The 15,085-nt window shown below is 42.4% G+C and overlaps 1 protein-coding gene across 3 annotated transcripts; it reads left to right on the top strand.

The window, feature by feature from the left end:
* Positions 1–2,325: 2,325 nt before the first annotated feature.
* Positions 2,326–6,465, top strand: LOC130181389 (uncharacterized). 3 transcript variants are annotated; one of them, XM_056395579.1, is made up of 7 exons: positions 2,326–2,479; positions 2,729–2,979; positions 3,436–3,627; positions 3,734–3,900; positions 4,096–4,245; positions 5,511–5,683; positions 5,770–6,465. In XM_056395579.1, exons 2-7 carry the CDS (start codon positions 2,794–2,796, stop codon positions 6,216–6,218), a joined length of 1,317 nt encoding a protein of 438 aa, XP_056251554.1. In that variant the 5' UTR covers positions 2,326–2,479; positions 2,729–2,793; the 3' UTR covers positions 6,219–6,465. The 3 variants fall into 3 exon arrangements, with proteins under 3 accessions (XP_056251554.1, XP_056251552.1, XP_056251553.1); XM_056395577.1 differs by having other exon boundaries at positions 2,327–2,479; positions 3,731–3,900; XM_056395578.1 differs by having other exon boundaries at positions 2,354–2,463; positions 3,731–3,900.
* Positions 6,466–15,085: the final 8,620 nt, after the last annotated feature.

The following is a 15,085-nucleotide window of genomic DNA, read 5'->3' as shown; positions in this document are numbered from 1 at the left end:
CACCTCCTTTCCCATCTCTCTCTTCTCTTGCCCTCCTCTATATTTTCTTTCCTTTAATCTTCACTTCACTGTCAGATGGAAATGAGACCTTTACAAAGAGGCACTGAAAAAAATCTGAGCGAAAGAGAAAGAAAAGAGAGGTGGCACTGAATTTTTCACCACTTCACCACGCATGTCCGGGTGCACCCATGTCCATTTCTGACTGCCGATCCGTGCGTACGTCTGTGATGTGAGCACATTTAAATATTTACTGCTCTCCGAGGACTGTGAAGTGTGTCAACAGGGCTGAGCATCCAGGGAGAGCGGCGCGAGAGTGAGACCATGAGAGAGAGAGGAAGAGAAAAATACACAGACTCTCCCAGCAGCAGAGCTAAACCAGTAAACACTGCATCAAACTGACAGAAGCTATCAAAATCAACAATAACGAGAGAAATGGGGAAGAGCGGGAGGCTGGAAAGCAGACTGGTGGGAGAGAAAGATGTAGAGAAAGAGAGAGAGAGAGGAGGAGGTCCATGTGTGGTGTTTTGTGTCGACTGTGTATAACTCAAAGGTTCACTGTCTTCAATTTTTTAAACAGCAACATATGATTGTCCAATGTGTGACCTTGTGAGCACAGTAAGTTACCTGTGTATCACACCAGCAGTGTTTTGTTTAAAGAAATCCTCTCTCAGTTAAATCCCATGTGCACCACAGATTCTCATAGTATGTTTTGTTTTTTTTAATTATCCTATTCCATCTTACTGTAAAAAAATTTACATTCTATATCTACTATCTCCATATCATTAATTTCAATAATCATTCGATTCTATAGGTCGTTTTCACAGCTGACATCACCTAAATGGAATTCAGCCATCATTAATTTCATTGTTCACACCTGCTCTTTCCCTGCTACACATGATAAAAAGGTCTGTTTTTACTATTTGCAGGTAGCGCAACAGCAGCTTGCCATCACCTTATGAAGTTAACATGGCGAGTGTTAGCAAACAGTGCAAACCTATTTACGCATCCAGCAGATACAGAGCAACAGAATTCATCGTGAGTCACGTTTCTGGCCACCTTCTAGATGTAAGGCCAATATTCACTCTCCTAGCTGTGGTTTGGTCTCCACCCGCTCCTGAGGGAAATAACTCGCTCTTAAACACCTAAATGCTCCGCTTTGTTAACTAGCAAGTTGATCATTTTGGCTGTCTGCTGTTTGGTGCTGGGCAGGTAGCATTCAGAAGAGCGGGTGCCTGCTGTGCCTGACATGAGGCGAATAGTAGCAGTGAGACTGACTGAACCAAAACAAAAAAGTGGCGGGCAATAAAACCAAAAGAATGAGCTGAAAGATGCTAAAATGCTCCACACACCTCATGGGAAATTCAAAGGGATCCCCTTATCAGTCATTTGATGTTCTGACTTAAACTTTTAAGCCTTTCCACCGTTAGCTATGCAGCAACACTTAACAATATAAATGAACAAAATAGTACTTGGAATGGCTTCTACTCCTTTAGCAGTCAGCGCACAAAACACCATCACACAACTGAACACACTGACTGGAAAGGAGAAAAATTTACATTTTTCAAATAGAGAAGAAATAGGTTGCAACATGGAGGAGAAAGGTGTCGCAACCTTAATATGAATGCTTATTAAACAAGACGTCCACATTAACCTGAGCGACAGTAAACTCCACTGTGTAGGGAATTTCATTTAGCTTCAGCTGTTACACACACACACACACACACACACACACAAAACTCTGAGGCCTGACGGTGCACAAGCCCTTGTCCCAGTTAACAAAGAACATCTCTCACACTACATAAAATCCCAAATCCCCTTGCCCCATATTTTATCAAGTAAAAAAAAGACAACATCGCACCACCACCAAGGCCACTGTTCCATTTAGCTAAATAAAAAAAGCTGAAAGCCCTTGGCCTATTTCTTTCCATGTTTGACAGAGACATAAAGAGTTTGAAGCTATTACTTTCATTCCCAATGACCTCTAGTTTCTTTCAGGGAGCCCCCCCAGCACAAGGAGGATTAGTTTAATTTCACGATCACACATTCACTTGAAGATAACATTAAAAAAAAGAAGAGTGCAAAATAACTATTCTCAGAGGTTTTCATTCTCCGTGCGTCAACAGCAGACAAGCAGAAAATGAAAAACCCTCTCATATGGAGATTAGTAGAACAAAACCTTCTCAGGCTGGGGTCTTTGGCCTTGAGGACATGACAGACCCTTCCTGGCATTTACAGTAGTTGCATTTCCTAGTCATCGTGGCTAGGGGGAGGTGTAGGTTTACTGCTGAGCTACACTCTGCTGCTGTGTTGTCTTGGATAATCTCTTTGCTGCAGCAGGCGGGGGCCAGAGGAGGAAGAAGGGCGGAAGAGAAAACAGAGAGGGGGCCAGCCGGCTGGATAAAACTCAGCTCGCTGCAGTAGGAGAGAGATCAGAGGTGACTCAAATACGGCTGGACTGTGAAGGTCTGCTATTTTTGAGGTATTTGAAAAATGTTATGTCCTGTTGCTATGATGATGTGTTTTGCATATGTGCTTTGAGTTGTGTGGACTCTGAGACATTCACTACTTGTGTTAAAACCCTGAAGGCCATAGCATGTTAAGTGATGTTTATAATTATGTAAAAACTCCACTGTTCTGTATGTGATTCACTGTTTGCACCAGTTACTCACAGCTGAACGTTTGTTTACGTATTGCAGTCTAGTATTTTCTGTTTTCTCTTCTTTCTCAGATGCTGATATGAATTAGGAATATTTACCGGATCATCACAACAGAAACACATATACTTACATCATCATGGGCCAGATGTTCTCATCAGAGGAAGAGCTTTCTCAGGTGAAGGATGCAGTTGGTTCTGTCCTCTACAATGCCATGCTGGAAGGCGGTGCTGTACCCGACCTCGGAGTAGTCCACCCTCTCCTCTTAGCCAATCGCGATGAGAGTCTGGACTCCCGGTCGCACCTCCAGGAACAACTGCAACAGGTTAATAAGATTTAAAATAAACTATGACTGTACGTGTGGGTGATGATGTTGCTTATGAGACATTGAGGAGAGTGAGCACGAGCGACCTGAAATAGAGACTGAGGGTGAACTGCTCATTGATTTCACTTTTAGGTCCGGTGAGTCATGAAGTGCAGATGAAGATGAACCGAAGGGGAAAGAAAGATGTTGTTGCCTTGAGACGGTTAATAAAAACAGCAACTGTGTAAAATGAGGCAGCTCTCAGTATTAGCAGTGAGGCCCTGCTGCGGATTGTAAAGAGCTCACAAATCAATACATCAGCCAACAAGGAGTAATACGATGATGACAAAATGATGCTGTTCACACTTTCTCTTAAAGAGGAGGGAGAGCAATCTACTCACCGAGCATTTTTATTTTATTGAGACAGATGCTGGAGTTCTGTGCCATGAAGGTTTCTGTTCATGTCTCCTCATCCAGCTGCAGGGCAACATTGGGAACAGAGCGCCCACCTACCTGAAGGATCTGATCAACCGCCTGACAACCTTCTCAGACGAGCCACGCCTGGCTGGCTTGGTGGGATTAGTGGTTACTATGGTGATGGATATGGTGTACACATCAAAACGGTCGTCGGGAGTGACGGGGAAATCAGCTGGGTCGTCATCAAGCCAGGTTAATAATGAAGGGTGTAATCCTTTACATATTTACGGATTACGAATCCCAGAATTTGAAAATCAACAACAAAAACGTAACTTATCCTACGATTTCCATCCAGCAGAGAGTCTGGGAGCTCCAGGAGGTGATGGAGGAGTACCTGAAGCGCTGTAGGATCAACCTGAACGACAAGAGCAAGCTGATCCAGGACTCCGTCAGACTTGAGGCGCAGTTCAGCCTCACGCTCACTCAGCTGAAGACCTGCATCCTGGGGGGAGACTGTGACTCCAGGTGAGCGAATACAGCAGAGCTGAGAGCAGTGAATCAGAGGATGGCATCATACAGTGGAGGACAGGAGAGCAGATTAATATACTGTAGAGCACATTACATAAAGTAGCTGCACGGAGGAGAGGTGAGGATTATTACGACGGATTTAGTGGCACGGTGTGCAGAGCAGTTAAAGAGGAGTTTGTTCTGTTCCTCCAGGTCTCTGAGGCACTGGGCCAGTGCGGCAGCGTTTCACACCCAGATGTTGATTCACCTGGCTGCTCTTGAGGGTTTGGTCGAGCCCCTGGCAGCAAGGGCAGCGCTGGAGCTATACAAGGAAGATCTCACACAGATCATACCTGCCTACAGGTAATACAGCAGTGCATGCAGCAAAACATAACTAAACCAGAGATTAATTCACTGTCTTTCCTTCTCCTAAGCCGAGCTGTTTTACTAGTGCAAGATAGAGGCGACAAACACTAGTTCCAACCCAAAAGTCTTCTCAGCATTAGAAAACTCACCAGACAAAGACGGCAGGACGTGCCCCCATTTTGTCACAACCTAGCTCAACAGTATGTGACACAGTGGGAGACCACACATAGTCTGTGCATACTGATAAATGTTTTAATGAAGTAAATTACAAAAATGGAAATGGGTTGCGTGTGTGGGTATGTATGCAGTGTCCGTGTGAGAGAGTGGTGAGGAACAATGGACGATGTCCGTCAGCAGGCCAGGGGAAGAGCTCTGCTTTACAGCCGCCTGAGCCCGACCTTCTCAGGTGTGTCGCATCCCTGACAAGTTCACAGCTCCAGCCATCAGTTTCCTGAAACAAACAGGCAGAGCCGGCCAAAACAGAAGGACAAGATAGTGCTACCCCTGAATCTGTCACACTGTCTATATGGATCACAAATTGGAAATAATATCTCTTGCTTACTGTGTGAGCGAGACATGAAAGTTTTGATTGCAAATACTGATTTTCAGATTTTTCTTTTTTCCATTTTTGACCAAATGCCTGCTTATCACTGATCCATGTGGGGCCTACTACCTACTTCCATTGCCATTCACAGTTGTGAACGGACAACCTTTGCAGGCATGTGAAAGGAAGCGTGCAACACACAGTGCAAGTAGAAACACTGAAGAGTTTCTTGAGTTTGTGTTGTCAGACAGCAAACACAGACACTTCAGCGGAGGCAGGATCCTACAGTAATAAAGCAAACTGACAGCGGAAACCACAGCCACACTGGACCGAGCTGTCTGCTACGAGACAAGCTTTCCAGCCTGCTCCGAGTATGACAACAAAAACACACACAAAAAAAGAAGCTCATCAGACTGTCAGAAAAGTCTAGCCCCAAACTTTCAGCATGTGAGTAAAATGGGAAAAGCACGAAAGGCAAAACAGTTTCATCAATGAGTTTTTAGACCGAGTGACAAACAGACAGCCCCTTAACCAGTAACCTAGCAACATCTCATCACTAGAATATCACAATGATCAATCCAGGTTACTGTCTATTTAAATATGCATTTATAAAGTAAATAAGTCAGGTTTAAAAAAAAGTGATAAAATGATTATTCGGCTGAAATTTTCTGTTCCTTTTTCATACATAACAATTCCTCCTACTGTCTCTTCATTACAGGAGATATAAATCTAATACAGTGTGTGTTGTGAAATGTCGTGGGGGTCTTCCGGCATCATGTGACCCCTCCGACGAGATGCCAGAGGAGGGATCCATGACGGGACTCACTGTGACGGACAGAGAGACAGGAAAGAGTGTGAAGGTCCCTCTGTCGGCCTTGGAGACGGAGTCAGGTAGACTTTGTTTAAGTAACCAAGAAAAACTGCTTATGCCAGTCTTAGCCAAGCTGTATTTAACTGAGCTACGTTTAACTTCACAGGGAGAGGAAAGAGAGTCTCTGGGCCTGATAACATCTCTGTGTCCTCCATTAACCTGGACCTGATCACCTCAGATCAATACGCCCAGGCTTATTTGGAGCATCTGTTCTCTGAGAAGGGACCTGTGGCTGAGCTGGAGAACTACTTTAATAAGGCTAGAGACAAGCTGCGAACGCTGCGAACTCTACCAGGATGTACAAACAAGACAGGGGTGAGAGATGGGACAGAACAAAGTGATGGAGTGCATCTTAAAGACCCGGCAGAGGGAGTAAATGCAGAGCAAAGAGAGGACGGGGGCAAAGGTGAGAAACAGGACAAGATGGAGAGGAGAGGAAGACAAGAAGAGACAGAGGAATGCAGTCAGAGAGATGAAAGTTTGAAAATGAGTATTGTGGAGACACAGCCGGAGGACAGTCTCAATCCCAGTGTTTCCAGAGCATCAAGTACATAAAAACAGTGATCAGACAGCAGCCGTATCGTGTCCGTTCTCCACCGGAGAGGAACAACTCAACATGAAGGATGAAACATGAAGGATTTCAACAGTCTTGTTTGTAATTTATTGCTGGATTGAAGGTGAATGGCAGTTTACTGATTTGTCTACTGCAAAACTGACATCAGCTTTGGCCAAAGATGAACTCAAGGTTATTTCTAATGTAAAGTAAATCTTTATAAGACGTAATAAAAGTGTGTGTCACTCATTTTCATCTGGACACTTTTTTTTGTGTGTGTATTTGCTCAGCGCCATAATATGAAATAACATTTAAAAAATCACACTTCACTTTTAACAAGAGTCTTTCACTTATAACAGATGTACTAACAGAGCCAGAAGAGCCAAGAGGCTGATTGTGCTGCTCCCCTTAACAAGTAAACATCAAATCTCAGGAGCAAAGAAGCTACAGACAACAATCAGGCGATGATCTGTGCAAACCCAAGATTAAAATGCTATTATAGTTTTAAATTCACCATTTAGTAAAACTATGAAATGTTTACTAAATTAGTGGGATTTTTAAATTCCAGGTTGTGGGACCTTTGATGAGACATGTTACATTTGGCACTGATCATCTAAGCTGCAAGTTAAATCAAATGTTTGGCTAAATAATCCATATTCCACAGAACACACAAGCTAGTGATGCTGATAAGTCAGGCAAAAAAACAGACATTACATGGTGCAAGTGCACTGTCGGTATGTGGCGCAAATATCCACTGTAAGCACGTTAGCAACACCTCTACCTTGCCTTGGATACGGAGGCAGAAAATGATGAGCCAGTAAAGAGAAAAATGTCCAACTCTGCTCTCGTCGCAGCCTCTGGCAGAGATGAATATGTGCAAATCAAATTCATTTTCCCCCAGAGAGATTGCCTTTGAAACAGACATCATATTTGATGATGTGAATGATGAGCCCTATAGTCACAGTGTAACCATGGCAAAACACATTTATGTAGTTCCTAATTGCGACAGATATTTCTGTCACACTGTGTTTCAGTCCTGCTCAAGTGTCAGTGGAGCTTGTTAATGTAAACCTCGGCTTGTAGTAAAGTAGAAATGTTGATGTTAATATTATGCTTCAGTTGATTAATGTAGTTGGCAGAAAAATGCACTCACATCACATGGCTGTGACTCTCCTGCGAGTCCAAACTCCTGTGGAAAGGTCACAACGCACGACAACCTGTCCACCACCTGCACTCGACCGTTCTCCCATGTGTGCGCGACAGGAAACTCAAGCTCAAAACAGCCACTTTTTGATTGACGTTCACAAGTGAGATGGCACCTTTTCGTTGAGTGTTTTTGTCACTCGGGGAGGTTGAAAAGATGCTTTCTCTCTCTGTATTACGGTGTGCGGTGCAGCAGGTGGGCGAGCGGCACAGGAAGGAGCCTTTTTTGAGGCGTTAGCTGGCAGCGCTGTGTGAATGTCAAGCCAGGAGGGAGAGTGAGTGTGTGTATGTGATTTGTGTGTGTGTGGGTGTGTTGGCATCAGTGTGTGAGAGAGAGTTGGGGATTGTGTGCGTGCGTGTGTGTGTGTGCGTGCGTGTGTGTGTGTCAGTATGTCTGGATTAGAGAAAAATAGAAAGATGTGGAGATGTGAAGAAAACAGACGTGCAAATATTGTGTGTGTCAAAGTGGGAGAGTGATTGTGAGTGTGTGTGTGTGTGTGTGTGTGTGTGTGTGTGCGTGTGTGTGTGCGTGTGTGTGCATAAACAGGAGGGTGTGTGAGTTACTTAGAGAGTCAGGATAATAGCGATGGCAGTACAGAAAGAAAGAGGAAGAGTGGTACAAGTGGTTGATGGTTTTCTGTGTGTGTGTGTGTGTGTGTGTGTTTGTGTGTGTGTGTGTCAGGTCTCACTAAATGTCGATGAGTCACACTTCACAGCTCCAATTACTGGTCTCTGCTCAGCTAATGCTGTCTGATTGGTGTTATTACTCTCTCGTTCTTTTATTCTCTTCCTCCCTCGCTCTGTTTTCCGTTTCTTTCACTGGCTATCAGATTAGTATGACTTTATTATTTAGTGTAATGTAGATTTGACCAGCGTTGTACACACACACTAATGTAAAGCCGTACATTTAATTCATATACACTATACAGCAGCGCATTTGCTAAAAACTTAATCTTTCTTTCTCTGTTCATGTTATTTTTTTGTTTATATGTATTTTTCTTTTTCTTGTACTGTTTTTAAATTGTTTTATTTTTGATATTCTCTCTCTACTTTCTGTCCCTGATCTTTACAAACAGCAAGTGGTCCATTATTATCAGAAACTCACATTGATTGAGTTGCAAGGTAATATGTTCTTTTCATAGTTGAAACATTAAGAAAGAACATTTCAACACAGTTCGACTGAAAAAGGTTGAATAGCATCGATCCAAAAGAAAGACTGAATAAACAAAGCAAAACATGGTCGGACACATCATTAAAGAGAAACATTTATTGTATGTGTTCTGGGTCTACCCCGAGGCCTCCTATCAATTGGACGTGCCTGGAAGTCGTCCAGTGGAAGGCACCAAGGAGGATCCTAACCAGATGCTCGAACCACCTCAACCGGCTCCTTTTGACACGAGGGAGCAGCAGCTCGACTCCGAGCTCGCTCTGGATGTCAGTGCTCCTTACCCTATTTCTAAGGCTGAGCCCAGCCAACCCGCGGAGGAAACTCATTTCAGATAGGAGGCCTCGGGCTTGACCCAGACCACGCTGGGGAGATCATATATCTCATCTGGCCTGGGAACGCCTCAGGATCCCCCAGGGATCTGGAGGGAGGTCTGGATTACTTTGCTTGACCTGCTGCCACCACGACCCGACCTTGGATAAGCTGAAAAAAAAACTGGATGGATGGATATATTGCATGTGTGTCCATCCTGGAAGAGGAATCCCTCTTCTGCAGTGTTTCCTTATCCAAATCAAGGGTCTAAGGCAGTGCTCAGCAGTCAGGCTGTAAGAATAAATCAGATTCATAAAAGTAGTTTTAGGACTGTATTTGAAGGCAGATATTAGTTTTCCCATCAGAATCTTATGTTGCTGTAAAACTCAACCGGCAAAAAATGACTCATACACACAAAAGTATGCTTCTTGTTGCACTGTGAGACTTGAAATGCAATTGACAAGTTATCCAACTCAACTTATACACCTATGGGCAAATTAGTCTCCAGTTAAGCCAAACTGCATGTGTTTGGGCTGTGGGAAGAAACTAGAGCTCCCAGAGAAAACCCACGCATCTTTACATTAAAATATCCCCAGCATGGCCCCAGCCGGCTGGTGCAGTCACACCCAGTGGCTTCTTGCTGGGAAGTGAATGTATTAAAAATGATTACAAAACAAGCCCAAGATAGTACGACCACATAACACCAAAAAGTAATCCACACGCACTCACACACAAAAAAAAAAGAAGAAAAGAAAATCACATCACAAAATATTCACATGTGAAGAACCCCATCATTTTAACAGAGCACCTTTCACAACCCACCCACCCCTCTGAACCACTGGACCAATAATACACTTGTACATACAGTATATCTACATACGCTTTAAAGAGTATGTTGTGTGGTTCTATCTTTATTTTAAGGCTTTCGATTGGTCTATATGATGTTGTTGTCTCTTTTGTCTTGGTGTCTGTCTGTCTTCTAACCTCTGGTGGAACATGTGGCCAAAAGGTCAAAAGGTGAATCCCACATGAGAAAAAACCACAGGAGCGTCAGAATGTCACTCATTAAAGTTAAGGTAACTACCTGTGTTTATGTGGGCGTACATACAGGTGTAGTCAGGAACCATGAATCTACGTGTGTGTGTGTGTGTGTGTGTGTGTGTGTGTGTGTGTGTGTGTGTATGTGTGTGTATGTGTGTGTGTAATTGAGAACATGTTTATGTGTTGATTTTCCAATCTCCCTTCTGTTGGTTGTCGTGAAAGCGTCGCCGCGGCAACAGAAAATCGCCACAGTAACACATCATCACGCCGCCCACAGCCTCTCAGCAGGGAACAGTCGCTGACATAGAGTAACCCACTGTCGAAAGCGTGTGTGTGTCTTACTGTATGTGTGTTTGTGGCAATTGCAGCTTGAAGAGCTGATTGAGGCTTGTGTGTTTATGCACCATACTGATGGCTTTGTATGTTTTAGCTAGAACTCCAAATGCCATACACTTTACATTATCGCACAGCCATGTACAGACGCTGAGATTGATTTCCTACCTTTAAGGCAGTGTTTGGGAAAATTAACATTCACTGACTTGGAACTTGCCTGACATGGATAATCAATCACATTTTTTTAGGCCAATTATAATATATAGTCAGGATTATTTGCCTGTCTAAAAAGACAGCAGGGTTCACGCATGAAATAAAACAAGTGTCAAAATAATTTCACTAAGCTACATCAGTGACATTTTTGAACACTTTCACATTAAATGCTAAAGGAAAAGTATATGCAGTACACGATTGTGCTCATGAACAGAATCAATTATGTCAATTATAGAAACTATGTTTGCATTATAATAAATTTATTTTAGAATATTACAACATATCGACCCCCTGAAACTAAGAATGAAATCTATACAAGACTGAATTGTTGGTTAAATAGATTTAAAAAAAATCCAATTTGCTTTTTCTCATGTGCCGAACACACACACACACACACACACACACACACACACACACACACACACACACACACATCCATACAATGTATACGCCTACACATGCCTAACCAATCTGGCAGAGTTCATGCTCTGGTATTTTCCTGACATTTCATTTCAATCCATTCCATGTGTGTGAAACACCTGCTCTAACATAACTACACACACACACACACACACACACACACACACACACACACACACACACACACACACACACACATACACACACACACACACAGCTAGTAATTTACAGAGGTAAAAGCAGCAACATAATGTACAGTACCAGCATCTATGGACGATCTGGTATGCTGTGTGTGTGTGTGTGTGTGTGTGTGTGTGTGTTGTGTGTGTGTGTGTGTGCGATTATGTTGGTTCAACCTGAACTTTTAAAGCTGGGAGGAAAAAGTGACAACCCCATTACTAAATACTAACCCTCTGGCCTGCCCCAGACATCCAGACATCCTCCCCTCTCTCCCTCTGTTTTTCAACACTTGACATTTCTACCACATAAATACCATTTGATCACCTGGATGTGGGACAGCAGGGTTGGAGAGAGAAAAGTATATACTACAATATCTGAGGGACAGGAGATATGTCAAGACAGCCACAACAAGGGAATAATCACTTCAGGAAAATGCCAGTGACAACAAGCATGTGCTTAAATCTCTTTCTGAGGTTGTTCCAAATCGAGGATTAACATCAAAGAAGGCACCTCAAAACAATGGTGGACCTAAGGCTCCTTCCAGAGTTGAGAGTGGAGAACAAGTGCACAATGTAGAAACGGGTCATTTAATACATGGTAAGTCAAAAATAAAATACTGAAATCAGTCTCTGTTAGTTAGGCGAGCACCGTAAAACATATTGAAGGAAGATGATTTTTGCACTGTTAAGAAGTATGACTGTAGCAATGAGACATTTTGAGATTATGATAGGGAGAACATTTTTCAGTGGATTAAATATGTTTAGCATGTATGCCTCCCTACTTTATCGCGTTACACCAGTGTTGGGTTGCATCTAGCTTTATATAATCATTAAGATTTACTGAGAAATTCACCTGTGTATCATATACATAACAATAATAATTGAATTAAAAAATGCAAATTCTATGATTTTGTATGCACTGAATATGATAGGACCATGAATAGAACCCTGTGGCACACCACACGTTAATAGTGTTGATGAGGATATATAAACATTCCTGGACACACAGAATCTTTGACTAAGCAGATAAATCGTGTATGTGTGGATATATACATACTCTGAACTTCTCCAGAAGGACACCATGGTCTAAAGTGTTTTGCATCCTTAACCATAAGGTTTACGGATCTTACAGCTCTTTTTTAAATAGAACAACTAGTGTAACTCAAGTTTCTTGTATCTACATTCAGTCGGTCTACCTCTGTGTTTAAAACTTTAATTTGACATAATTTTGTACCCACCACAAGTCAAAATGACATAGGAAGCAGGTCACTCCTGCCTGTTTGACAGTATATTTCTATGAAGAAGTCTGTGAACAAGTCTGGAGGTTATTGTTATTCCAGTGCTGACCGAGCTGTCATCCTCGACCTCTGAGACAGGACAGCAGAATGTCTGACTCAGAGACAAAAATAAAGCACAAAGAATAAAGAAATATATGAAAGTGACATGTGGACCAAATTAATGTCTAGACAGTGAAACAATGTTAGTTTGACATATTGAAACATAAATAGTCACTGTGCATTTTCCTTGTTGCACTCTAGAAGTAGACTGGGCACCATCCCCACTTAAAGCCCACTAGGGGAAATGAGAGCGAGAGAGTGGCATTAATCCTGTGCAGCATATAGACAAACACATAAACAAACAGACACACATGAAGACGAATAAGATAAATTAAACCAACTCACACAGAGAAGCACTTTCACCATCATCAATCACCATTTTACATCAACGTGTTTCCAGTCTTTGAGCTGAACAAGGGCAAACACATCCTGGACATTGTATTAGCTGAACACACTGAGATGAAATTGATGTTAATCCTCTCATCAGGCTCCAGGTGGGACAGTGTTCCTTTAAAGGCCCTGCACAATCACACAGGAAGTTAATTATTCTGGCTGATCAGACTTCTGCTCAGTGAGGTTGGTACGAGCTGTGCTGCAACTTAAGCAGGGACATCAAACACAAAGCACCAGTACGACCGATAAAGGCTTACATTGTCTCACCTTAACATTTCTTCTAGAACAACAAGCTAATGCTTCTCAGGAGATGCTCGAATACTGTGATAAAACCCCAGTATTCGAGCATCTCAAGGGGGGGGATTAAAAACCATGATATTTCTTTCAGTGTGACAAAAAGTGATAAATGGTTGGTCAGCCCTTGGGGAGAAATGTCTCTGTGTTATCACTGCTGCAAAACCTTTGAAATGTTGTCAAAGAAAGGGCAGAGACATATCAGTTTTCTGACTGCTACCTTAAATGTAGACATTTAATACTCCTCTTAAAGTAAATACTAGCAATATTTCAACAGGAAGTACAACTTAGGTCAAAAGTTTCTCTATAAAACTACTTCAGCTCTGGATGTCTTGACACTGAACTGTTTACAGGCTTTGGTTGAGCACTGACAGACGTCTAAAACAAAGAGGAGTGAACAGTGGACAGGAAATCAAGGCCGGTCCTGTTGTCTCTCACTAAGTGGTTGTGTATGGTTTGACAGCCTAATGCAGACTTTCTGACAGTTTCAGCTTTCTTCAGCATTCAGGAGCAAGCATGCACACACATAAATTCACACTGATTTCCCAGCATGCTAACCTGCAAGCAGAGGCCGTCCAGACGCGTACCTGTCTAGAAATCAAATGTGACAGCATAATGAGATTTTAGACAGACACAGCAGAGGGCACGTAATGGAAAAGAGTCAAGGTAAACACCTGTACATGAGCGCATAAACAACAAGCGAACAGCATAAAGCATGCTGCAACAAATAGTCTCTTCTGCTGACTCACTCAGACATATAAATTTTGCAAGCAATAAACATCATAAAAAAAGAACATCTCACCAAATTTGCTTGCACGTCAAACGTACAAATACTTGACAAACTTGTTTAAAATGATATTTCAAAAAATTGATCCCTGTACAGGAAGAGGATTTAATTGTAATAGGAAGAATCCATCACTCTGCACACAGAGAATGGGCACGATCCATCACAGTGGCAGCATGGGAGTAAGAGAGGAAGCAAACACACCTCATCCATCAGTCAGATGTTATGTGACGGTGTGTAACTTTATGTCCATATGCTCACCACTTACATGTTGTTTAAAAGCTTCGCAGGCTGTTATTTTCCACAGCCAAACTACACGCACCCTCCACTTCACCAGGGAGGTTGACTGGAAGTGTTGTGCCTGGAAAGGTCAATGATTTATTCTCAGCACGGTCCATTTGTTTTAGAGCATAAAGGCAATACTCAATTGTCTAGTTTGCATTAACCCCAATTTTATCCGTTTTGACATTATAAACAATGACTTGACCAGTTAGATTTGGGAATCCAGGCAGCAGTGAAAACTAATCCCCCCTTTAACCACATACGTTTTTGTTTAATTTTCAATAATCCTAAACACATACAGCACATAAAGTGGAGGTTGATGTGGTGGAAGGGTGCGTCAGCTAACAGCGTTGGTACATGCACACCAGCACTCTAACAGTGAGAAGTGTCAAGTTTTAATGGCATGCACTGTGAAGACATGTGCATGAACATGATTGGACATTACTAGCCAGCTGGTAGCCAAACATCAGTGATTGAACCACCGATTGTGAAGCATGAATGAAAAGGCTGATTCCAGTCAGCAAGCGTGACTGAAGCATCTAAATGGAATTCATCCATCATTAATTTCATTATTTACACCATGTCGTGTTTTCTGCTGTGACATAACAAAATGTCGTCTGTGTCGTATTTCTCTCAAGAAGCCTCTCAGAATCAGGGCTGCTGCTCTCTGTGTGAAGCTGACTACACTCTGCTTGCCTAGTGAAAAGTAAAAGAATTGTTAAATACCATGACATAACTGCTGTGGCCTTGTACACAATGTAAGTGAATGGAGAAGGTTAAGAATGTGTAGTAAAATTGGAGATTCATCTTTGTCAGGATCCACAAATCCTTCATATTTATAACAATACAAACACATGCTAAGCTCAATGACAAAACTAAAGCAGTGCATTTGCTGTAAGTGAGAACTTCATTT

The sequence above is a fragment of the Seriola aureovittata genome, chromosome 14 (assembly GCF_021018895.1).
Source record: "Seriola aureovittata isolate HTS-2021-v1 ecotype China chromosome 14, ASM2101889v1, whole genome shotgun sequence".
Lineage (NCBI taxonomy): Eukaryota > Metazoa > Chordata > Actinopteri > Carangiformes > Carangidae > Seriola > Seriola aureovittata.
The sequence above is the reverse complement of the archived record's forward strand: the minus strand, read 5'-3'. Positions and strand labels throughout refer to the sequence as shown.

Excerpts from the sequence above, each read along its gene's own strand:
- LOC130181389 (XM_056395577.1), top strand. The coding sequence starts at position 2,794 with ATGGGCCAGATGTTCTCATCAGAGGAAGAGCTTTCTCAGGTGAAGGAT. Across the intron at positions 3,901-4,095 it reads GGGGGAGACTGTGACTCCAG|GTCTCTGAGGCACTGGGCCA; the intron begins GTGAGCGAATAC and ends CTGTTCCTCCAG. Across the intron at positions 4,246-5,510 it reads CAGATCATACCTGCCTACAG|GAGATATAAATCTAATACAG; the intron begins GTAATACAGCAG and ends TCTTCATTACAG.